We start from the raw sequence: 26,431 nt of genomic DNA, 5'->3' as shown, positions 1-26,431 counted from the left end.
GGTGACAAAGAGAAAACAGAATAGGACGATGGAGGTGTGCTTTGATATCATGGTGCGAGGACACCACTATCATGGTGGACCAATAGCCAAGAAAGGAGAGAAGAGTTGGAAAGCAATGACGGGGAGTGAGGTTCAGATACAGATGGCAAAACAGACAAACACAGAGAACCATACCACAGGAATCAAACTGGAGAACAGAACACCAAATGAGATTGAAGGAAACTTGATGTACATGTTTGTGAGAGAAAAAGTYTTAAGGCGAAAGACAGAAGAGATGGAGACATCCCATGAAGATTGCAGGAGAAAATTGGCAAGAGCAAAATACATCCTAGAGATGGTATATCCCTTAGCAAGATGGCTTACTTTCCACATTAACATGTTCCAACATATGTCTGGGATTTCCGAGACTATAGAGAAGGAGACCAATGGAGTGGTGTTAGACAAACACCAAATAGAAAAGGACAGAGCGTGTGGATCAAGGGTCTCTGGAGCTGTAGAGCCTAAAACAGCTGAAGGGCACATGTAACCAGGAGTCTCCAGCAAGCCCAGAACAGTGGTGCAACAAGCAAGACCAGAGGACACCAGGAGGAAAAGCATTAGGGAGAATGAGTTGGGGCAAATAAAAATTGTCTCCGTCCACCAGAGGGCAGAGGAGGTGAGGAACAAGTGCATGGCTTCTATTAGCACTAAAGAAAAGMATGGAGTGAGATCATGATCAAACTGCAGAAATACTACTCACCCAGAACAGAACATCTCCATTGCTTTCGAACAAAACCATCAAAGCATTTATGTTACACCTTGGTGCCCATTTTCTTATCAATCTGGTTGTGATGAAATATGCAGTTTTTATAGTCAAGTACTTGTGACAAAAAAAATGCATTTGACAGTAATAGTTTAAATAATAAGGGTCATTATGAACATTCACTACAGTTCATGAGGAAATACAGCAGCATGGTGAGGGGCATTCCAGTTTAAGTACTGCATTTACTGTAATACGAAAAGGCAAGCGGAAAAACGAACACCGATATTCATAAACAGAAAACAAAGAAGATCCTTTCACACAATAAAGGACTAGTTTGATTACATCAATGTGAAAAWTTTTGATTTAGGCCACCATAAGCAAATGGTTGTCTATCAGTGAACAAACAGTAACTATCCTACAAAAAGTCAATCATATTGGCAACGGAATAGGTGCTGTAATTGCATTTTAACAAACAGTGAGTGCGCAGTTTTACTCTTTGTTGTTCAGCTCACTTCGTTTACTTAATTTCTTTCAAATCCAGCAGATTAACAATGACGTTCTTTCAAACATGAAGTTAAATATTTCACTAAATAAAATCTCCTATGTGCTGGTTTTTAAAAAGGTAATAAAAATACATTTGGTTAGAGTGATGTGAAGACAATAAAGTGAGGCACTTCTATGGTATGGACTGTGAAAATTGGCTTTGCTAAAATAAATGTGAAAGCTAAGAGAGATCAGCAGTTAGAATAATAGATAGGCAACTTAAGACTGACATGCTAGGAACCCAAGGCATTACGCACACTCAATGTAGAGGTATGTTTGTAATTATGCATCTGAAAAACAGGGTTGGTAGTGGTAATAACAGCATTTGTGACCAGTTTTTCAAATCATAGCGTAATTGCTTTTTCCTTGTTGACAAACAATCAATAAAGTTCAATGCATAATATACTGTACAGAAATTCCTCAACAAAAGAAAAATAAATATTGAAAATATATATTGCACAAGCTAGTTGAACTCTTGCCGTTTCAAATCCCCCCCAAAAATAAAATGCCATCGAGGTAGCAGTTGACACGTGTTCCTTTGTTTCACAATCTTATAACATTGGTTTAAAGTCATCTCAAAGTCATTTTCAACTCCTAGGCAAATTCATCTACAAAATCCATCCTATGAAAATAACTTGCCATCAAATGCAACTACTTTGTAATAAGCCTAATGGCTCATAATAAACTTTTGGAAGATCAGTTGGTAGAGCATGGCGCTTGCAACGCCAGCACAGTGGGTTCGATTACCGGGCCACCTGTATGTAAAATGTATGCACCCATGACTATGTCACTTTGGATAAATGACATGTCTTATATTATGAAATAGAGAAGAAAGGTTTTCCAGAGTTAGAGATGAATTTAAAATCATGCTGATGATGCAGCTTGCAATTGACCCTGAAACCAGAAAGCTGGTTTGCATGCTGTTAAGAGTCTGTGGTGTTGGTGTGTGCTTCTTTTTTCTTGCTCTCATCCTCATCATCCCCTAGGAATAACAGGGGGAACATTCCGAGAATGCATCCGATTGTGACTCCAATGCCTTTTCCCTGCACACAACGGGAGAAAAATGCATGTCAAATGGGAAGTTCAACAGTTTGAGTTATGTGCATGTTTCTCTTACTATTAAGGTTATTATAAATCTTTGAACATGGATCACTAGTAACCCACCCATCCTCTAAATATCTCAACCTTATAGGGCCAGTTTCCCCTAACCAGATWAAGATTTTTAGTACAGGAGTAGACCAGCCCATAAAAGGTAATCATTTCTAAAATCACTCACCATGTGGGAGCTAACCCTGGTCTGCCACATGTCCGCCTGCTTGGGGGTGAGGTCAGGAACCTGCATCCCTAGCCTYGAGGCTAGGACCTCCACGTATCCGGCAAGACTGCCCACAGACAGACAATATAAGAAACACAGCTATGGTAGTCATGTAAAATTTGTATTACCATTCCATTTCAAGAAAAGGAAAAAAATCAATCATACAGTATGTGGACACCCCTTCAAATTAGTGGATTCGGCTATTCCAGCCACACCCGTTGACGACAGGTGTATTAAAAAAATATATATTTTTAAATCGAGCACAGCCATGCAATCTCCATAGACAAACATTGACAGTAGAATGGCCCGTACTGAAGAGCTCAGTGACTTTCAACGTGGCACCGTCATAGGATGCCACCTTTCCAACAAGTAATTTCATAACATTTCGGCCCTGTAGAGTTGCCCCAGTCAGTCAACTGTAAGTGCTGTTATTGTGAAGTGGAAAGTCTAGGAGCAACAATGCCTCAGCTGCAAAGTGGTAGGCCGCACAAGCTCACAGAATGGGTCCGCTGAGTGCTGAAACGTGTAAAAATTGTCTGTCCTCGGTTGCAACATTCACTACCATGTTTCAAACTGCCTCTGGAAGCAACGTCAGCACAATAACTGTTCTTCTGGAACTTCATGAAATGGGTTTCCATGTCCGAGCAGCAGCACACAAGCCTAAGATCACCATGCGCAATGCCAAGCATCAGCTGGAGTGGTGTAAAGCTTGCTGCCATTGAACTCTGGAGGAGTGGGTACGTGTTCTCTGGAGTGATGAATCACGATTCACCATCTGGCAGTCCGACAAACTAATCTGGGTTTGGCAGATGCCAGGAGAACGCTACCTGCCCGAATGCATAGAGCCAACTATAAAGTTTGGTGGATGAGGAATAGTGGTCTGGAGCTGTTTTTCATGGTTCGGGCTAGGCCACTTAGTTCCAGTGAAGGGAAATCTTAATGCTACAGAAAACCTTTTATACGATTCTGTGCTTCCACTTTGTGGCAACAGTTTGGGGAAGGCCCTTTCCTGTTTCAGCATGACAATGCCCCTGTCCACAAAGCGAAGTCCATACAGAAATGGTTTGTCGAGATCGGTGTGGAAGAACTTGACTGGCCTACACAGAGCCCTGACCTCAACGCCATCGAACACCTTTGGGATGAATTGGAACGCAGACTGCGAGCCAGACCTAATCACCCAACATCAGTGCCCGACCTCACTAATGCTCGTGGCTGAATGGAAGCAAGTCCCTGCAGCAATGTTCCAACATCTAGTGGAAAACCTTCCCAGAAGAGTGGAGGCTGTTATAACAGTAAAGGGGGGACCAACTTAATATTAATGCCCATGAGTTTGAAATGAYATGTTCGACGAGCAGGTGTCCACATACACTACATTACCAAAAGTATGTCAAAATCATACCCGTCTACCCAGTAACTTGACCCCCACCCCTGAAATACTTGCAATGCTTTGAAAGTTATATAACTGACTAAATAWTACACAGAATGGAGAAGTGGTTGGTGCTCTTACCCAAGTCCAGCCAGGTCTGACACTAGGTTCCCAAGAGCTGCAGCTGTAACAGAAGACAAATAAGATTTTACACAGTCTCTAAATTAAACGATTCTTGAAGTTTTTCAATACAACTGCTCCTGATGTTTGTTTAAACATGTAAACAACGCTGAACAGCTGTTGTGCCATGTTGATTCCTTTTTCAAACYTTCAAAAAGGTCACTGTCTCTACAGTTTATAAATCGGATCAGTGTACTGAATTGTATTATTACTTCATTTCATAAGCAGTCAGTCACAATATGAACCAGGCCCAAGGAACTGCATAGATCCAACTGCTATAAACCCTGAAAGCCTCATGAAAACGCTGRTTGTGAATCGCACTGGGATGAGGAGCGACTGTAAATTGCATTGTGGATGTATGGTYGAACTTGGTAAATCATGGATGAGACAAGCCAATATCAAGCARAGTTCATTCAAGTAGATCGATGTATATTAAATATGTGCCAGCATTAGACAGCACTGATTATTAGGATTGGAATTGGCTAGCATGTGTTCTTGTTTTCAATGATCAAACTGTTATTCATTGGACAGTGGTGATATTAKAAAAATGATCCCCAAGGCACTAGAATGGTCCAGGGATTCTGGTCCACATACTAGTGTTGCATCTAGTGATGGGGGGAAGGGATATKATTTTTTACAATATACCGCATCAAAAATATTGAAATATTATTTTTGRGCTAGTTTGCTGTACATGCACKAAAATTCCAGTATAGCTTGTTCTCCATKTTTTTAAGAGGTGCAATATGCAGAAATCGCTCCGCCATTTCCTSGTTACTAAAATTGTAGTACTTTGCCTAATTTCAGTTTAGTGTAGAGAATCATTGTACCATCTAAACCACTTGATTCTCTTCAATAACAACAAATATTGTATTTTCAGCTGGTGTACAAAACCWAAAGTAGAAATAGCACACATAGAACATATACCTCTTCTTAGACTTGATTTGGARGCAAATTATAGATCTATAACTCACATTTCTATGTGAATTTGGCCAATTCGCCCAAAAAGTWAAATATTGCAGCTTTAAAAATAGGGAGCTCTTATTTCCATGACTCATCAAAAGGTATTGTTTTCTCGTGGCTCTCTCGTCCTTCTGCATCAGAAATTTGTTTGGAACAAATCGCAATCACAGTATCAAATCACAATACATATAGTATTGTGAGAATCGKAATACATAGACACCTAAGTATCYTGATAATATCGTATCGTATGGTCCTTMGCAATTCCCAGRCCTAGTTGCATCCCTACATGGATTTTGTAGAAAGAAAGCTTAAMTGTACCAAAAAGTTTTTGGGGGAGCATTAGCAGAAAGTATCTCTAACCAACCAAAAGCCTTGCAAAAGTAGTTGTTTGGGACTGAGAAGACGTGCTCAGTGGCCAATCAATTAAACCAGATAAATTTGCACTACTCATTCCTACACGAGAGAAACGTACAGTGCCTTCGGAAAGTATTCAGACRCCTTGGATTTTTTCCACATTTTGGTAGGTTATTCTAAAATGTATTAAATAATRCCCCCCRCCCRCGTCAAACACACAATACKGACAAAGRAAAAACACGATTAGACARTTTTGCRAATTTATTTAAAAAAAAATGTAAACTGAAATATCASATTTACATAAGTATTCAGACCCTTTACTCAGTACTTTGTTGAAGCACCTTTGGCAGCGATTACAGCCTCAAGTCTTCTTGGGTATATTGCTACAAGCTTGGCACACCTGTATTTGGGGAGTTTCTCCCATTATTCTCTGCAGATCCTCTCAAGCTCTGTCAGGTTGGATGGGGAGCGTTACTGAACAGCTATTTTCAGGTCTCTCCAGAGATGTTCGATCGGGTTCAAGTCCGGGCTCTGGCTGGGCCACTCAAGGACATTCAGAGACTTGTTCCGAAGCCACTCCTGCATTGTCTTGGCTGTGTGCTTAGGGCCGTTGTCCTGTTGGAAGGTGAACCTTCGTCCCCAGTCGGAGGTCCTGAGCAGGTTTTCATCAAGGATCTCTCTGTACTTTGCTCTGTTCATCTTTGCCTCGATCCTGACTAGTCTCCCAGTCCCTGCCGCTGAAAAACATCCCCACAGCAGGATGCTGCCACCACCATGCTTCACTGTAGGGATGGTGCCAGGTTTCCTCCAGAAGTGACACTTAGCATTCAGGCCAAAGAGTTCAAACTTGGTTTCATCAGACCAGAGAATCTTGTTTCTCATGGTCAGAGAGTCTTTAGGTGCCCTTTGGCAAACTCCAAGCGGGCTGTCGTGCCTTTTACTGAGGAGTGGCTMRCGTCTGGCATTGTATGMCCACTCGAAACAAAAGTATATAGCCTAAACAAAACCATCCCACAATTATTGGGAGGGGCTTTGTCTAATGTGAATAGCTGCAGTAASCATCAATGGAACAAGCAGGGCTCCAATAGACAAAGTATGTTATTTGAAGAGCTTCATAAATCAGGGACAGATGCCTACATGCTTCTAAAAACAGCCTACAAAATACCATCAGGCCCCATAGTGAGGGTAAAATGACTGCCATCTACTGCCACAGTGTGATTCAAGATGAGTAATACACAAGGCGGTGACAAAAACAAAAAAATTGACCATCATCACTTTCAAGACTGGATGGTAACCTAATATGTACTTTTAGTTTAGCTCTGAAATAAGAACAATATGCTGTATCTTTTGATGTGATCTCCAGAACACCAGTTAATCTAACCCATTGGGTAGAGGCTGGSTAGACTTTTGTTACATTGAAAAATATTTGACCCCTGTAAGGTTGAGAAGTATTCTGACCAATGTTTATTGAGGGAGCTACTGCCAAATTTGAACATTTCAGATCACAATTTAACAGTCTTACCTGCCATGGTCGATAATCCAAAGGTGACACCTATAGACAACTCAATCTGGGTTCCCTAAAAGTCAAGAAAGCAGAAATATTACGTGGACATTTGTTTCTTGGTGGGCTAGCAATCATGTTGACTTTCCCACCCAATTTATTTTTGCAATGTTCCCTTTCATCCTCACAGTGGCCGAATACCCATACTAGTGTACTACATACTTAAACTGCATACTCATTTTGGTGTTTGATCTAATAGAATTCACTCGTCTCTTCTGATTTACATGTCTGCCAACAGCTGATAATCAGATAAATTGATTGGTTGTACCAAAATGAACAAATGGCGGGAGTCAACGCAATCGCACATGAGATGACGCAGTCAGAGTACTATTTTCGAAATATCACATACTATGTCAATTTCTTTTTTTGCATACTATGTAGTACGCGAAGGGTATGGGTATTCAGACACGGCCAGTATCTAATGAAAACGTGAAATACAAAATACATTTTAAATGCTAGTTCAAACTAAACAATGAATACAGGTKAATTTAAACACCAGAAAAAGTCATACCACTTACTGCTGCAATCATGATGGCATTGTCCAGGAAGCCAAAACCAATAAAGGGGATCGCATTGTGTAGAAGCACTGCAAACAAGATAGTAATAATAAAAACAAACATAAAAACAATAAAAACAAACATTTTCTTATCATTTGCTGCTAAGATSAACTTGTCTTGGGAGTTAGGTCTCTGCACGTGAATATACATTTTTCCATTGAGTAATGGAATTTACTGGCAGCAGAACACACGTGTCACTAAGTGACTCACACATGCCTGCTTGTTTGTGCCTGTGTGTACTGTATGTTTATGGGGCAGTGTCCTACTGACATTGAGGAAAATCCAAATGTATTTACTGAAAGACAGCTTGCAGTCAATWTTTCAATGGCTGACATGAACATTTCCCCTCATTATACACTTTCTAATGTAAACTCAGCAAAAAAGAAACGTCCCTTTTTCAGGACCCTGTTTTTCAAAGATAATTCGTAAAAATTCAAATAACTTCACATATCTTCTTTGTAAAGGGTTTAAACACTGTTTCCCATGCTTGTTCAATGAACCAAACAATTAATGATCATGCACCTGTGGAACGGTCATTAAGACACTAACAGCTTACAGATGATAGGCAATTAAAGTCACAGTTATGAAAACTGAGGACACTAAAGAGGCCTTTCTACTGACTCTGAAAAACACCAAAAGAAAGATGCCCAGGGTCCCTGCGTGAATGTGCCTTAAGCATGCTGCAAGGAGGCATGAGGACTGTAGATGTGGCCAGGGCAATAAATTGCAATATCCGTACTGTGAGATGCCTAAGACAGCGCTACAGGGAGACAGGACGGACAACTGATCGTCCTCGCAGTGGCAGACCASGTGTAACAACACCTGCACAGGATCGGTACATCCGAACAGCACAACTGCGGGACAGGTACAGGATGGCAACAATAACTGCCCAAGTTACACCAGGAACGCACAATCCCTCCATCAGTGCTCAGACTGTCCGCAATAGGCTGAGATAGTCTGGACTGAGGGCTTGAAGGCCTGTTGTAAGGCAAGTCCTCGCCAGACATCACCGGCAACAATGTCGCCTATGGGCACATACCCACCGTCGCTGGACCAGACAGAACTGGCAAAAAGTGCTCTTCACTGATGAGTCGCGGTTTTGCCTCACCAGGGGTGATGGTCTGATTTGCGTTTCTCGTCAAAGGAATGATCGTTACACCGAGGCCTGTACTCTGGAGCGGGATTCATTTGGAGGTGGAGGGTCCATCATGGTCTGGGGCGGTGTGTCACAGCATCATCGGATTGAGCTTGTTGTTATTGCAGGCAATCTCAATGCTGTGCGTTACAGGGAAGACATCCTCCTCCCTCATGTGGTACCCTCCTGCAGGCTCATCCTGAAGAGCCCGGACCTCAATCCCATTGAGCACGTCTGGGACCTGTTGGATCGAAGGGTGAGGGCTAGGGCCATTCCCCCCAGACATGTCTGGGAACTTGCAGGTGCCTTGGTGGATGAGTGCGGTAACATCTCACAGCAAGAACTGGCAAATCTGGTGCAGTCCATGAGGAGATGCACTGCAGTACTTAATGCAGCTGGTGGCCACACCAGATACTGACTGTTACTTTTGATTTTSATCCCCCTTTGTTCAGGAACACATTWTTCCATTTCTGTTAGTCACATGTCTGTAGAACTTGTTCAGTTTACATCTCAGTTGTTGTATCTTATGTTCATACAAATATTTACACATATTAAGTTTGCTGAAAATAAACGCAGTTGACAGTGAGATGACGTTTCTTCTTTTGCTAAGTTTATTTTGTGGGTTCATTAAGAGAAATAGCACGGATATAGCTGCTGGGAAACAAAAGCTGATAAGGTCATAATTAATTCGTTTTGAGAAACTGTTTTCAAAGGGGTATAATGTGACTACGGAAGCATAGACCCTTTTGATCCCACTGAGAACTTTTGAGCTATAAATCTCTATGGTATAAAGAAAATTACATTCATCATTTCAGAGACCGCTTTTATCTTACCGTATTTGATCTGAGCTTGAGTAAGCGGTGAAGCCTCTTGAGTCCCTGAAAGACAAGATCAAAAACAAAGATTCATATCTGCAAAATGATGTGCACTGGGGTAGAACTTTCAGATCCTGATCAACCCTCATGCTTTCTCTCCCAAAAAGTTTGGCACAGAGGTGTAGACTGCAAACTCTTCACCACAAATATAAACATGTTCACTGTATAATGCTGACTACTCAGCTCTGTCCAAGAGGCTCCATATTCTATAGTCTCGTGAGAAACAGATTCTTGGTAGGAAATTCATTAAGAACTAAAGGGGCATGTTCCAAGTGAATGTGTTTGTGTGTTTAAAAAGTAGTAGGACTAGTAGACAGTCAACTGTTTTGTGGGAGTGAATTCAGACAGACATGAAAGTCTCCCATTACAGTTATCAAACTGCGTAGTCTCTCATTCATTGAGGAAGACTAACACACAAACCCCAGTGCTAAACAGAGTCACACCTCTAACATGAATGCCGCTTGGAAAGGTCAAGGACCCAACCTTGAGACAGAGGGGCTGGGGTGCTATTTCTGGAAAGGTGAACCCAAGAMTAAGGCGAGGTGACCGCCAGCTGACGAGGTTACTTTAATGAGAATGGAAATACTATTGACCGTCATGGAATACTAATTAATCAGAACAGCGGGTCAATCTGCTCATGAGTGCACAGCAGCTCATAGAAGAGAACAGGCTTTCAGTGTGGAGTGTAGAACCTCCCACTGAGGGAGAGTGTCGCTATAAAACCCATAATAAACTGCTTGCTAGTGGCCGAGTAAACGAGTTGAGCAGGGGGCATGGTCAAAGTCTGTAGGTAACCCTAAGGCAACACAACGCCTTGCGGCACAAGGCCATGCAACACAACGCCTTGCGGCACAAGGCCATGCAACACAACGCCTTGCGGCACAAGGCCATGCAACACAACGCCTTGCGGCACAAGGCCATGCAACACAACGCTACACAACAAAAGCTTATTTGTGCGATTTAATTTCTGTTGACTCAAGGAGGACACTTGGCTGATGGGAAAATATCAATAAACTTCTAGATGACAAAATTGATATCTGTGCAATCTGCAGCCAGTAGACTTCAGGCAAATGTTCAATGAGAAATAGCATAAGGCTACATATTTGTCATTGGTCACGCCAATGTCCAACCCCTCCTGCTATATTACCCTTCTAAACAACAACGGTCACAGCAGGCAGCAGCAGTGCTGATGAGTCATTTCCCTCAGAGCTTAGCTGAAGTGGTGCATGTGAAACTACCTAATTACAGAAGTGTCTACTCCTGCTGTCTGTGGCAATAGTCACCACCATCTGCCCGCTGTCACAGTTCTGAGGAACTGGCACTCCAACACATTAGAAAGGTTTAACAGGGGAAGTGCAGGACTACCTGCTGCTAGGACGGAATTGGAGAGGAGATGTGTTCGTCTTTAGTCTGCTATTCTTTTGCGGGCCAATTAATTCTCCCCAATTAAAGTAGTGGATGTAAATATTTCCCAAATTAAAATTGGAGCGGAACAGGGAAATGTGCCAATATGTGTTGTTTCCCAGTGACAAAGTTAGGGCAGTGCACTCATTTTACAATCTCTATGGAATCTAACTATTTTCTTGCTCAGACAACCTAAGGACTGTAACAATATAAAAATAAAATCATCACTTTATACCAACCACACAAGAACATCAAAATGCTCACCAAAGAGCTCTGAAAAGAAGAAACCCATTTAATAAATCCCTCTCTAGAGTCTAAGCCATTTCTAAGTCGGCGGCAGGGGGGGGTTGTTTTAAGATAAAATAGTCATCATTTAACTATTCTAAGACTCCTAAAGGTACCAAAAAAATCTATGGATGAAACGTTGAGTTTAGACCAGAGAAACGTTTTTAAAAATTCTAAAATATAAAGAAAATTTGTTGTGAAGTGTCTATCTTATATCTGAGAGATAAGAAAGATCACCTATTTAACCTCTTATTTTAGCCACTAAACTACTTCCATATTTACTTCCATTCATTTTTTTTWTTTTTTTACTTAGGCTTCTCTAGGCTACATGCAGCTGTGGTTGTTATCAGTAAGCTACAGTTGATCAGACTGAAGCACAGACTAATTGTGCACATTGACAAATCATGAGGCAATTTTTAAAAAACAATTTTGGTAGTGGGCTTGGGCTTCCATATAAAACAGCTTGTCGCAGTGCATTCACTTACACCCACGTTTTCAGTTGCAATTTTCTTTTAGCACATGTAATGATTTGCATGATATTGATTTTAAAAAATGAAGKCTGGTTTGTTGTAAAGTAGGCCTACTGTACTTTATATGCATATGAGAGGTTTAAAAATCGTTAATTTTAGATAGGCTAACGTTACTTGATGAAGACATGCAGTTAGCAACTCTACATTTGTCTTGAAGCTAAAATGTAATGACTGTAGCCTACAGACAAGAAAATAAACACTGTCTCCACATGCTTGTAAATTGTCATATGGTTTGGTTGCATTATTCAATAGTGTAAAATGTTTTAGAAGAAAAGTTTGTCATTGTTGAATAGTTTGTGCTTACTGACTACTGTGATATTTAAGGTCAATTTGAGCTGCGGACCAAGAGTGTCGCATCGCCAGCCACAACGAAAGGTAAGGATGTAATGTGAATTGAAAAGTAGAAATCCTTTTTGCCACTCCGCTCCTCAGACTCTCCTTCATATCTCGTAGTGGGAATAGGGCCTTAAGGTTTGGTTCACAGGATTAACATTTTAAATAGCCCATTACTGAAATGCCACAGTGCCCCTTGACATTCAGGGCAATTTCTGTGTTGAACGCTGTTTAGGCCGATGTTGTAATCACAAGCCTCACAACTAGGGACAAACAAGAATGTGAAAAAAGAAAATTTATCTGAATCACTAAACTGACTCTCCTGGGGATTTCATGTTGAACACAGAGTAACATGGAACAAGGCAGCAGCATTGGATTGTCATGCCAGCCGACAATGTGGCAACAGTATGGACAAACTTGAGTAAAGTCAGTGTTTCCCCTATATTCATTTAGCGCAGCGCACTGCTGCTGCTAAATCATTGCCGGAACAACAAAAATATTTCTGCAGAGAAGAGTTTAAGATCAGAGTGACAACAACATATATCTTTGTCACCAACCTTGGCTATATACCGATTCAAACACACTCCAACTCATAGTAGTAGAAGAAAATGTGCTCTCACAGACACATGTTGCATCCTCTAACTATCTCCATGAACCAACCCTATTAATAGATGTACAGTATGTAATAATTGTTAGCTAAGTTACAGTAACGTTACGTTAGCAAAACATTTTTGGGGTTAATATAGAATTGGCTGGTGATGTCATTGAGAGCAGGAGATAAAATGAAAAATAAATAAATAAAAACAGGAAAACCCCAGCCRGTGTTCTTAGGGGAAACACTGAAGGTACACAAAGCAGGCAAGGGAAATGTTGGCAGTCCGTCCGTGAGAAAAACACACATTGTTGTACCCTGTAACCCCACTTCTCCTTCAGGTGTCTCACTCTGGCCACGCAACTGGCTTGTGCAGCTGGACACCTCAGAGTCTGGAGGGAGAAAAAAGGGGGATACGGGGCACATAAAGAGAAGAGTTGGGCATGGCTGTGTGTGTAAAGGTAGTTTCACTGGGACTTCTATGGAAAAAGGGCTTCATCTACTGAAAGCTGAAGTACATTGTCACACTCCTCAATTCCTCAAACATTTAATAATAAGCTATGAGGTACGGTATGTACTGGATGTCAAAAGTTAACTCGCCTGACTGGGTGGCTTTTATAATTTCAGTTCAAACAGCAAGAGAAAATGCTCCTCATAATGCATTGACATTGGATGTACAATTAAAGAAGATAAACGCCTAGGTCTCTCTCGTGAACCCTCAACAATTTTACTATAAAAATGAAACTATAATGAGCACCAGTGCAAAACATTAGCCACTGCACTCATTCACATATAGAGTGAGCACTTCTGGGAAAAGAAGAACCTGAATTGCATGATGGTTGTCCATTTAAAGCTCTGAATGCATGACCAAGGAGGCATGAGGGCTAATYGTGCTTAACTGGTTTCCTGGGTATTTACCAGAGGCTGGCATAACAGGGACATGGTGGAGGGAGCCCATCTGTCAGAGGCCTGCTCCAAGAGAGACCAGCTGGCATGAGGGAGGGTCAGGAATGAGCTCTGGAAAAGGTCACTGTACTTCAAGCTTACATATTTCTCCCGGGGTTAAAGTCAAGGATTTTGATTTATTAGGATACACATTAGCTGACGCCAATGGCGACAGCTAGTCGTACTGGGGTCCGACACATTACAAAAAATACATTACAGACAGAAGACTTTACAATTTACATACATAAACATGTAGTGTGTGTGCGCATCTATGAGATACACACAACAAGAAGGTCACTGTTTAAAAAAAAACAGGTTTGCTGTTCCCTTGCGCTATTTAAGATGGGAGTTCCATGCACTCATGTCTCTGTATAATACTGTACGTTTCCTTGAATTTGTTCTGGACCTGGGGACTGTGAAAAGACTCAGGTGGCATGTCTGGTCGGGTAAGTGTGCGCGTGTCAGTGTTGTGTGTAAGTTGACTATGCAAACAATTGGGAATTTCCAACACAATAATGTTTCTTATAAAAACAAGTGATGCAGTCAGTCTTTCCTCAACTCTTAGCCAATGAAGAGCAAGACGTGACGCTCTGTTCTGGGCCAGCTGCAGCTTAACTAGGACTTTCTTTGCAGCACTTGACCATATGACTTAACAATAACCAGGATTAGATAAAACTAAACCATGCAGGACTTGCTCTGTGCGGTGTCAAAAAAGCAGAGCATCTTTATTACGGACAAACCTCTCCCTATCTTTACAACATTGAATCTATAGGTTGACCATGACAGTTTACAAGGGATGCACYATATTTAAAAAAATATTAAAATAAATAAAAACATATCGGAATCGGACGATATTAGCTAAAAATTAAAATATCGGTCCGATGTCTAGTTTAAAGCGTATGTTAATAACCGATGTCAAAGCTAACGTGCATACCTATATAACGTAGGTACATGACGTAATGGCGTCAAGTAAAATGTTGCGCTACACGTGCAACACAGAATTCCTAACCTAGCCCACAATGTCTGCTGTGTGGATCGAGCAGTCAACAAGTCGAGCAGTCATTTGAAAGAGAAAGAAAATTTCAGCGAGACAACTCAAAGGCGAAATCCATTAATGCAAAGATAATGGAATTCATTGCCCTTGACAATCAACCGTTCTCTGTCAAGGGTGATTTTGGCAACTACACACTACCAAGAGTGCTATTTTTCAGATGTTGCCCTACCGGAGTTACACAGTAATGGCGCCACTGCTATTAGCTTCACAACATACTATGGAACGGCGTTTGGGTGTCAAAAATAGATAAGTCAAATAACACTATTTGACGAGTTAAATAAGCTTTTCATTTGACACGTCAAATAACCCAGTTCTATTATAGAATTTTGTGTGTTCTGAATTTGCACGTGCAAGCCAAGCACCACCACTACTATCAGTAGCACTGTCAAAGCTGTACAAAAAAGTCTGCAAACAAGCAAACACCGGCCACGAACGATGTGATTACAATACCGTGTTGGTAATAAAGCATTATTTGTTTGACCGCAACTTCTGGGGTATCTAGCTAGCTTTAGCTTGGTACCTAGCCTGCACCAATACAACCAGCCTGAAACCAATGACCAGTAGAGAAACTGCAGTAATTTTCATTATTCTTAGCAACGATTTAGGAATCCTTATGAGTAACTATTAGCTAGGTTGCCTATTGAAATTGAACTTCAGTTCATGAAAATAAATAGCTAGCTAGCTACTTAACCCTGTTGCCCAAAGCTAACATTATAAGCAGCCAGCTAGCTTCATCTGGCTAGTGAGGCTCGACCGGACCGGGTTATGTGTTGTGAAGCTAGCCACAATAACTATTAGGCACAATAGTGGAATTTGCGGTTTGCRTTCGAAATAAAAGTACCTCTTTGAAAGTGATGCAGAAGGTTACAATTGGTGGAATCATGCCATATTTAGACTAGATAATGTTAAACAAGGTTGGAATGTGAAGCAATGAAATGGGGTATCAGTCTACTCGGTGACACCKACAGAACACAACTGTGAAGAGTTTATGCAAATATTAGCATTGTAGCTCTTATCGCGGGACTGTGACTGTGTGAAATCARCTCCCCAGTCAGCRTATTGTGTGAATTGACATTCATATTGCACTGTACAGCTTTCCCTAAGGATTGGGGATCAATGAAAAGGGGTATCACTCTACTCAACTCTACTCAATTTTCCAAATGTCCTCCTCAGAGTTATCAGACTCCAAAACATCCACGCAGTATTGTTTTTCCTTGGGAATAGTGTTCAATACACATAGGTTGACAATAAATGTGGCTCAATTCACAATTGTTTCAGAGTCCCGCAATAAGAGCTACGACGCTAATGTTCTCTGGGTATCACTGAGTAGACTGATACCCCATGTCATTGATCCACAATCCATAGGTAAGGCTGTACAGTGAAATAAGTATGCAAAGCAATTCTAAAGTATAATACATCCAGTGTGATTTCAACAGATTGTCAAATTAACAAATTATTGTCTTTTGTTGATTTTATATAACATTCCAACCTCGTTTAGCATGATCTATTCAATTATGGCAAAATTATACTATTTGTATTAATTTGCATCACTGTTAATTACATACGTTTATTTTGAAGGCTAACCGCAAAGTCCACTATTGTGGCTAGCGTCACATTGATGGGTCCGACCACCATTAATCAAATAAGAACTGTCTTAMAAATTAGGGTTATTTTAGATGACACCTAGCTATATAGTTAGCTAGCTAACTATAGCTACTGAAACAGATTGACGTTTTGCTATGTTTTTGGGGATGAACATTGTTTGCATCCATGAGCTAGCTAGCTTTTTTTATGACCAGCACTGTAGGTGCGCGATACAACTTTACCAGTATCATAGCATACATATCGATGAATTGTTGTGACATATGAAATACGAGTGAGTGTAATCAATGTGTAATAACGTAAAAAATGAATGAACGCATTCAATTATTATGTGACGTGCAGTCGTATTCAGGTCCTGACTTGTCGAATAGTGTTATTTGACGTGTATCCTTTTTGACACGCCAAGACCCCAACGGCGTTCCATAGTATGAGAAATCCGGGTTGAGAATGAAACGACTGAATAAAATGAACAACGAAACAGCACAGCAAGTAAGTGAAAGAAATAGGTTTTGATTATGTTTTACTGGTAATGGTGACATACGTAAATGCCAACAAAATAACTTTTTGGTCAGTGTGGTGTGTGTGTAACCTTTATTTAACTAGGCAAGTCAGTTAACTTCTTGTGAATAGGGGGGCGCTGTTTTCACTTTGGAAAAAATCGTGCCCAAATTAAACGGCCTCGTACTCTGTTCTAGATCATACAATATGCATATTATTATTACTATTGGATAGAAAACTCTGAAGTTTCTAAAACTGTTTGAATTATATCTGTGAGTAAAACAGAACTCATTTGGCAGCAAACTTCCATACAGGAAGTGAAAAATCTGAAAACGAGGCTCTGTTTCAGGGCCTGCCTATTCAACTGGCTTTTATTTATCAATATGTATGCACTTCATACACCTTCCACTAGATGTCAACAGGCAGTGGAAGGTTGAATGGGGTGTCTAGCTTGATCTGAGGCCGAATAAGAGCTTTTGGAGTGGCAGGTCCGGTATTTTGTTTGTTTTCGACAGCGCGCGGGGGACCTCGACATTGTCTTCTGAAAAGCGTTCGGTATACACGGCGAATTGCTCCGGCTCTGATTTTATTTGATACATATGAGAAAAACATCATAAAGTAGGATTTTTCAACCGAGTTTGATCAGTTTATTCAACGTTTATTGGGACTTTTGGAATTTTCCGTTCTTTGCGCCAAGAGATGYGCATGTTCGCGCCACAATGCTAGCCAAAGTTGCTAATTCGACAGAAGAAATGGACATTCTAAAACCAAACAACGATTTATTCTGGAAATAGGACTCCTTGCACAACATTCTGATGGAAGCTCAGCAAAAGTAAGACACAATTTATGATTATATTTCGTATTTTTGTGTAATATGTTGACTCCAACTCAGCGGAGAATAGGTGAGCGCTGTCTCACAATAATGCATTTTGTATGTTGTAGTAAAGTTATTTWAAAAAATCTAACACAGCGGTTGCATTAAGAACCAGTGTATCTTTCATTTGCTGTACAACATGTATTTCTTAGTAAAGTTTATGATGAGTTATTTGATTAGATGACTGTCCAAAATATCTCCGGATATTTTGGTGAATTGTTGCTACMTATTCACAATGTATAACCACGATTTGCAGCTCTAAATATGCACATTTTCGAACAAAACATAAATGTATTGTATAATATGATGTTATAAGACTGTCATCTGATGAAGTTGTTCAAGGTTAGTGATTAATTTTATCTCTATTTTGTCGGTTTTGTGAAAGCTATTTTGGCGGGGAGTAAATGGCATTGTGTGTTTGGCTATTGTAGTGAGCTAATAGAAATATATATTGTGTTTTCGCTGTAAAACACTTTCTTTTTTTTTTTTAAATCAGAATTATTGGCTGGATTCACAAGATGTTTATCTTTCATTTGCTGTACACCATGTATTTTTCATAAATGTTTTATGATGAGTATTTATGTATTTCACGTTGCTCTCTGTAATTATTCTGGCTGCTTTGGTGCTATTTGTGATGGTGGCTGCAATGTAAAACCAGGATTTGTAGCTATAAATATGCACATTTTCGAACAAAACATAAATGTATTTTATAACATGATGTTATAAGACTGTCATCTGATGAAGTTGTTCAAGGTTAGTGATTCATTTTATCTCTATTTGTGGGTTTTGTGAAAGCTACCTATGCGGTGGAAACATGGTGAAAATATGCCGTTGTGTGTTTGGCTATTGTGGTTAGCTAATATAAATACATATTGTGTTTTCGCTGTAAAACATTTAAAAAAATCGGAAATGATGGCTGGATTCACAAGATGTTTCTCTTTCATTTGCTGTATTGGACTTGTGATTTCATGAAWATTATATTATATGATATCCCTGTCCCGTTAGGCTAGGCTAGTCAGCTTTWTTGATGAGGATGCTCCCGGATCCGGGATGGGTATTAAGTAAATTAACTGCACTAGAATGCTTAAAAAAATAAATAAAAATATCAGTATCGTTTTTTGGGGCAAGGAAAATATTGGTATCGGCCAAAAATGTCATATCGGTGCATCACTAAGTAAACCCAAGCAATTTAGTCTCCTCAACTTGTTCAAAAGCCACACCATTCATTACCAGATTCAGCTGAGGTCTAGAACTTAGGGAATTATTTTTACCAAATACAATGCACTTAGTTTTAGAGAGGAGAGGAAATGTGTAGGACCATGAGAAGTTGTACTATTCACAGGACCAGGATTCCAGCTATATACTTAGGGGCACAATTTACCTCCAGTGATGGATCTACAAATCAGTCAGTGCTAAGAGCATGCCATTCTAATAAGAGACTGAACAGATCAGCTTAAAACTTTGAGTCTAGAACTCCGTTAAGATAAAATACACCATTAGGCTTTTATAATTGAGTGTCCGCTACAAAAAATTGTAATGTGCTTCAGCTATATGGCCCAAATCATCCAACATTGAGAATGCACTGCTTTGGTGAAAATCTTAGCTTGTAGTTTATAACAGTTATTGAAATAGGTTATTCAGGCTATAGGAAAGGAATAGGCCACTTGGCATTGCCCTGCTGTGGGCTGCGCGGTCAGCTCTTTAATGCGTGCTGCCAGTCAAGTTGAAATCGTCTGTCACATCACGATAGCGGTCAATCATCTTCGATATCCAATACTATCGTAATGTCGCCCAACCCTACTGTACAAAACTCTACAAGGATGAATGGAACAAGAAGTCCCCACCAGGGAGTTACATGGTATGGCAGTCATACATGAGCCATAGGCTACATTGTCAAGTCTGATTTCATCCCCGAAGTAGGCCTATTGCTAATGAGTATGATGCGGCATACTTTGGAATGAGAAGACATTCAGCTGCAGAGAGACGCCATAGCATATTATGGTACTCCAAATTAGAGGTCGACCGATTAATCGGAATGGCCGATTAATTAGGGCCGATTTCAAGTTTTCATAACAATCGGAATTCGGTAATCTTGGACGTCGATTTTGCCGATTTAAAAAAACATTTATATATATATATATTTTTTACACCTTTATTTAACTAGACAAGTCAGTTAAGAACACATTCTTATTTTCAATGACGGCCTCGGAACGGTGGGTTAACTGCCTTGTTCAGGGGCAGAATGACAGATTTTTTACCTTGTCAGCTCGGGGATTCAATCTTGCAACCTTACGGTTAACTAGTCCAACGCTCTAACCACCTGCCTCACGAGGAGCCCGCCTCTTATGCGAATGCAGTCAGAAGCCAAGGTAAGTTGCTAGCTAGCATTAAACTTATCTTATAAAAAACAATCAATCAATCAATCATAATCACTAGTTATAACTACACATGGTTGATGATATTACTAGTTTATCTTGCGTGTCCTGCGTTGCATATAATCGATGCAGTGCGCATTCACGAAAAAGAACTGTCGTTGCTCCAACGTGTACCTAACCATAAACATCAATGCCTTTCTGAAAATCAATACACAGAAGTATATATTTTTAAACCTGCATATTTAGCTAAAAGAAATCCAGGTTAGCAGGCAATATTAACCAGGTGAAATTGTGTCACTTCTCTTGCGTTCATTGCACGCAGAGTCAGGGTATATGCAACAGTTTGGGCCGCCTGGCTCATTGCGAACTAATTTGCCAGAATTTTACGTAATTATGACATAACATTGAAGGTTGTGCAATGTAACAGGAATATTTAGACTGATGATGCCACCCGTTAGATAAAATACGGAACTGTTCCGTATTTCACTGAAAGAATAAATGCTTAGTTTCCGGATTCAACCATATTAATGACCTAAGGCTTGTATTTCTGTGTGTTATTATGTTAGAATTAAGTCATGATTGATAGAGCAGTCTGACTGAGCGATGGTGAGCACCAGCAGGCTCGTAAGCATTCATTCAAACAGCACTTTCGTGCATATTTGCCAGCAGCTCTGCTGTTTTGAATTCAAGCCTATCAACTCCCGAAATTAGGCTGGTGTAACCGATGTGAAATGGCTAGCTAGTTAGCGGGTGCGCACTAATAGCGTTTCAAACGTCACTCGCTCTGAGACTTGGAGTAGTTGTTCCCCTTGCTCTGCATGGGTAAAGCTGCTTCGAGGGTGGCTGTTGTCAATGTGTTCCTGGTTCGAGGCCAGGTAGGAGCAAGGAGAGGGACGGAAGCTATACTGTTACACTGGCATACTAAAGTGCCTATAAGAACATCCAATAGTCAAAGGTATATGAAATACAAATGGTATAGAGAGAAATAGTCCTATAATAACTCACAACCTAAAACTTCTTACCTGGGAATATTGAAGACTCATGTTAAAAGGAACCACCAGCTTTCATATGTTATCATGTTCTGAGCAAGGAACATATTGCACTTTTACTTTCTTCTCCAACACTTTGTTTTTGCATTATTTAAACCAAATTGAACATGTTTCATTATTTATTTGAGGCTAAATTGATTTTATTGATGTATTATATTAAGTTAAAATAAGTGTTCATTCAGTATTGGTGTAATTGTCATGATTACAAATAAAAATAAAAATCGGCCGATTAATCGGTATCGGCTTTTTTTGTCCTCCAATAATCAGTATCGGCGTTGAAAAATCGGTCGACCTCTACTCCAAATGCCTTCAGATACCACTGCAGCACCAAATACACAAAACGGCATAAGCATTTGGTAAGGTTGTGCAATGAACATGCACTGCATGGCTGCCATAGTGGAAGTAACCATCCCTTCCGGTTTACGTCCGTATCATGTCCCCCCAATCTTTTGAATGGGCTTTACGATTGTATCAAAGACAATGCAGTATGAAAATAGGCAAAAACTTTCGATGTCATGGTGACATTGGCTAGCTAAGCTCATGCGCAGAGAAACGGTCTTGCGCCAAACTGCACATGTGCAGGTAGTCAAATCAAAGCCAATCATTCAATATAAAGTTGTTTTGGACAAAAATGAAAACATGTCAGTTTATCACTTTCACAAGGTTTGATCAATAACATCTTCAACTAGGCTAATTAAAAAGGTCCAATAAGGCCGTTTTTAATATCAATTGCAATTTCTCAAACAAGAATGTTGCTAGGACTGTCTAGGAGTGGTCTGAGTGGGGAGGGGAAAACTGAAAACTAGCTGTTGTTGGCAGAGGGGAACTCTTTCTTATTGGTCTAATCTATTAACTAATGTATCGCCTGGTGATGTCACCAGGCAGTCCAACACTACATCTCACCAAAACAGGCTGAAATTTCAGACTGTCTTTTCAAACATCTCTTACACTAAAAAAMGCATTATCATAATTTTCACTGTATTATTCCAAACTCAGCGTGGAAATATATATACAAAACACAAGAAAATCTAGTTTTTGACTGCAGGACGTTGTCTCAAATCGAGGTTGTGCCTTTAGAATGAGAAAATAAAGAAATAAGGAATKATTTTTCACTTCTCTCAGACTTCTCAAACCTCAAACTCCGGCCTTGTCTGTTTCGCAAGCATTCCTCGCAATGTTTGGCCTCTGGGTTTAGAAACTCTGATTCTATCATCAAATGAGTGAAAACTCATTGCATTTCATTTCATATACACAGACACATTACCAAAAGTATGTGGACACCTGCTCGTTGAACATCTCATTTCAAAATCATGGGAATTAATATTGAGTTGGTCCCCCTTTGCTGCTATAACAGCCTCCACTCTTCTGGGAAGGCTTTACACTAGATGTTGGAACATTGCTGCGGGGACTGGCTTCCATTTAGCCACAAGAGCATTAGTGAGGTTCGGCACTGATGTTGGGCGATTAGGCCAGGCTCGCAGTCGGCGTTCCAATTAATCTAAAAGGTGTGCGGGCCAGTCAAGTTCTTCCACACCAATCAACAAACAATTTCTGTGTGGACCTCGCTTTGTGCTGAAACAGAAAAAGGGCCTTTCCCAAACTGTTGCCACAAAATTGCAAGCACAGAATCGTCGAGAATGTCATTGTATGCTGTAGCATTAAGACTTCCCTTCACTGAAACTAAGMGGCCTAGCCCAAACCATGAAAAACAGCTGCAGACAATTATTCCTACTACACCAAACTTTACAGTTAGCACTATACATTGGGGCAGGTAGTCTTCTCCTGGCATCTGCCAAACCCAGATTTGACTGTCGGACTGCCAGCTAGCGAAGCATGATTTATCACTCAAGAGAACGTGTTTCCACTGCTCCAGAGTCCAATGGCAGCGAGCTTTACACCACTCCAGCAGACGCTTGGCATTGCACATGGTGATCTTAGGCTTGTGTGTGGCTGGTCGGCCATGGAAACCCATTTCATTAAGTTTCAGACAAACAGTTCTCATGCTGACGTTGCTTCCAGAGACAATTTGGAACTCGGTAGTAAGTGTGGAGGACAGACGATTTGTACACACTACGCACTTCAGCCCCGTTCTGTGAGCTTGTGTGGTCTACCACGTCACGGCTTAGCCGTTGTTGCTTCTAAACGTTTTCACTTCACATAAATAAGCACTTAGTTGACCGGGGCAGCTCTAGCAGTGCAGAAATGTGACGAACTGACTTGTTGGTGCCACGTTGAAAGTAACTGAGCTCTTCAGTAAGGCCATTCTACTGCCAATGTTTGTCAATGGAGATTGCATGGCTGTGTGCTCGATTTTATACACATGTAAGCAACGGGTGTGGCTGAAAAAGTCAAATCCAATCATTCTAAGTGTTGTCAACATACTTGTGCGTGTGTGTATGTATGTATATAATATACATATTTATTTTTTATGTGTCAGTGGATGAATTTACTTCTGTCACCTGAGTTTTTGCACTTGAAGACCACTGCACTACGTTTTTCCCTATTGAAGGCCATTCAAAAAGGCTACAAAAGTTAAACTACAAAGCTGAGGGACACTTTCACACCGTAATAGGAACTTCTTCAGGATAATAAAAAAAACACCCATAGTTGTGCAGGTCAAACACAAGTTTAAGAAAAATGAAATTAACGAAATGGTAGCCTGTCAGTTGATTTGACAACAGCAATTACTTTATCCTAATAGTGACTATTGAAAATATAAAAATACAGATGACAAATGTATGACTGAAATGTTGCCCAGAATATCCCAATTGATAAAAGTGGAGGACACTGTTCCCACCACGATAGCGACTAACTTGGGGTGGGAAGTTTCAACATTCCTGACATCACTGTAAGAATAGGAAACACAAAGTCACCCTGCCTGCAGAGGGAGTGAGGGAAGGAATGTCAATCATTATAAAAATGGGAGAGGAACTTGCTTGCAAGATCTYTTTTTATCTTACCTTGAGCTATAGCTATGGATTCAAAGCTCTGCAGTTCTTTCAGCAAGCATGTTCTTTCTTTGGGGTGAAGGCTGTAGATGAATTCTTTCGCTCTTTTCGGAGAGTTTAGGGGTTCCCGCGGCTCGTTGCGTCCGAGCGTTCCCATCCAACAACTTTGCAAGTGGGACAACTTCAAAACCTTTCTGACCGTGACACTTTCCAGCACTGCTCTTGTTGAGATGGTGGGTCGTAGAGCTATCTGAAGACAAAGCTTGAACATTGTGGCAAAATAGAGCAAATATGCTCGTACAAAAAAAAAAACTTCAAATAAAATGGCTAGGTTCTTTATCAGTTTAACGCTCAACGGCACTGCCAACCAGATAATTCAGCTAACTAACGTTAACTAAGGTGTTCGCTGTAGTAACGTTAGTAGCTAATATTGCAAGTGTTAGAGTAATGAGAGCTGTCAAAGTAGCGAACCCACACTAGTACGCTAGCAAGTAAAGCTAAGCTAGGTAACGTTAAGTATTATTGCCAAGTTGCAACGTTACCTTGTAGCTAATGCCCAACATGTAACATTTAAGTCCTCTCTCCTATTCTATTATTTGGGAAGACTGGTTTTATGTAACGTTTGCTAGCAACTACAGTCGACTCCTGTTACATTTCTGCAATAATACATTAACGTTACTAAATATGTCTGGCAAGACAGAGCAGTTCACGAAAGGAAAACACAGTAGCTAGCTAACGTTAATTGCACAAAACCGCGCGTGATCTGATATGCCTGCTACTATTGTGGCGTTAGCGGGTCCTCTTTCTTTTTGGCTTGAGAAATAAGCAATTTCATTGCAAACGTCCGTGCAATTCATCAGAAAGTATTGATATGGACCCCAAAAAATAGAGCGCAACGTCATAAACTGTCGTCGACTGGAAGCGTTCCTCGATTACTTCCACTTGCGACCAATGTAGTTTTTTTTTCTCCCAAAGACATTATGGTTTCTCCTCTCGTGTTTTTCCTCAATCTTAATTTACTATATTGAGCTGAAATATCATTTAGATGTATTTATCTAGATTATTTATTTTTGCTCCTAGCTACCACGTGTCCTGAGATATTTGTTGTTCCAAATTTGATCATGAAATTCGGCCCGAGTATTATTAAACCACATTTACCAAAATGCAACACAAAACGTATCCAAATAAAATGTAATTCATTACAAATATAAAATATACATTATTCCAATGTACATACATTCGGCTAAAAGGGCAATCAGACAACTAGGGAATTATCCCGTGCTGTCTTTTTGTCAAACAAAGTTACTCAAACGGCTGTTTTATTACCACCTTGTGGTTTTAAACAGCTACACMTTATAGACCAATGACCACTTAAAAACTGCTCAAAAGGTTTGAAAATGAGCCCATTTTTTCACGGCAGGAGTTGCCATATTTATACAATAAACCTTTTCCCATATTGTTATCGAGTTAACTAAGAAGGAATATCGTAGTAACTTGTACCAACATTTTAAGCAAAATTCGGTTTACCTCAAAATAATAATTGTTGCTAGCTATGACATGACATAATAAAATAATTTGAATATATCGCAAGAGAAAAGATAATGTGCCTTTATTAAACTCGCCAGATCATCTTCCACCAATGGATGTTAATTTAACTCGTTTGACTGCTATAAGGGAAAAGGATCGGATCCTTTTTTTACATTTTCGCCTAAAATGACATACCCAAATCTAACTGCCTAGCTCAGGACCTGAAGCAAGGATATGCATATTCTTGATACCATTTGAAAGGAAACACTTTGAAGTTTGTGGAAATGTGAAATTAAGTAGGATAATATAGCACATTAGATCTGGTAAAAGATAATACATAGAAAAAACGTGTGTATTTTATTTTTAATCATATCTGAAATGCAAGAGAAAGGCCACAATGTATTATTCCAGTTTATGCTCAATTTAGATTTTGGCCAATAGATGGCAGTAATGTATGTGCAACGTTTTAGACTGATCCAGTGAACCATTGCATTCTGTTCAAAATATTGTATCAAGTCTGCCCAAATGTGCCTAATTGGTTTTTAAATACATTTTTTTAAGTTCTTAACTGTGCACTCTCCTCAAACAATAGCATGGTATTCTTTCACTGTAGTAGCTACTGTAACTTGGACAGTGCAGTTAGATTAACAACAATTTAAACTTTCTGCCCATATCAGATATGTCTATGTCCTGGGAAATGTTCTTGTTACTTGCAACCTCATGCTAATCACATTACGCACGTTAGCTCAACCGTCCCGCAGGGATCCCATAGAGGTTATGAGGTTTTAAGCATTAAGGCACAAGGGGGTATGTTATATGGCCAATAT

General features: G+C 40.1%; 1 protein-coding gene across 2 annotated transcripts; it reads right to left on the bottom strand.

The window, feature by feature from the left end:
* Positions 1-1,777: 1,777 nt before the first annotated feature.
* tmem65 (transmembrane protein 65) lies at positions 1,778-24,451 on the bottom strand. 2 transcript variants are annotated; one of them, XM_023976267.2, is made up of 8 exons: positions 24,090-24,451; positions 13,050-13,124; positions 9,547-9,591; positions 7,540-7,607; positions 6,983-7,037; positions 4,108-4,150; positions 2,562-2,667; positions 1,778-2,328 (listed from the first exon to the last, which is right to left on the bottom strand). In XM_023976267.2, the coding sequence occupies exons 1-8, from the start codon at positions 24,346-24,348 to the stop codon at positions 2,209-2,211; spliced, it is 771 nt and encodes a 256-aa protein (XP_023832035.1). In that variant the 5' UTR covers positions 24,349-24,451; the 3' UTR covers positions 1,778-2,208. The 2 variants fall into 2 exon arrangements, with proteins under 2 accessions (XP_023832035.1, XP_023832037.1); XM_023976269.2 differs by lacking the exon at positions 13,050-13,124 and having other exon boundaries at positions 24,090-24,443.
* Between the last annotated feature and the right edge of the window lie 1,980 nt (positions 24,452-26,431).

The sequence above is a fragment of the Salvelinus sp. IW2-2015 genome, linkage group LG31, assembly GCF_002910315.2.
Source record: "Salvelinus sp. IW2-2015 linkage group LG31, ASM291031v2, whole genome shotgun sequence".
Taxonomy (NCBI): domain Eukaryota; kingdom Metazoa; phylum Chordata; class Actinopteri; order Salmoniformes; family Salmonidae; genus Salvelinus; species Salvelinus sp. IW2-2015.
This window is presented reverse-complemented; position numbering and strand designations above follow the sequence as displayed.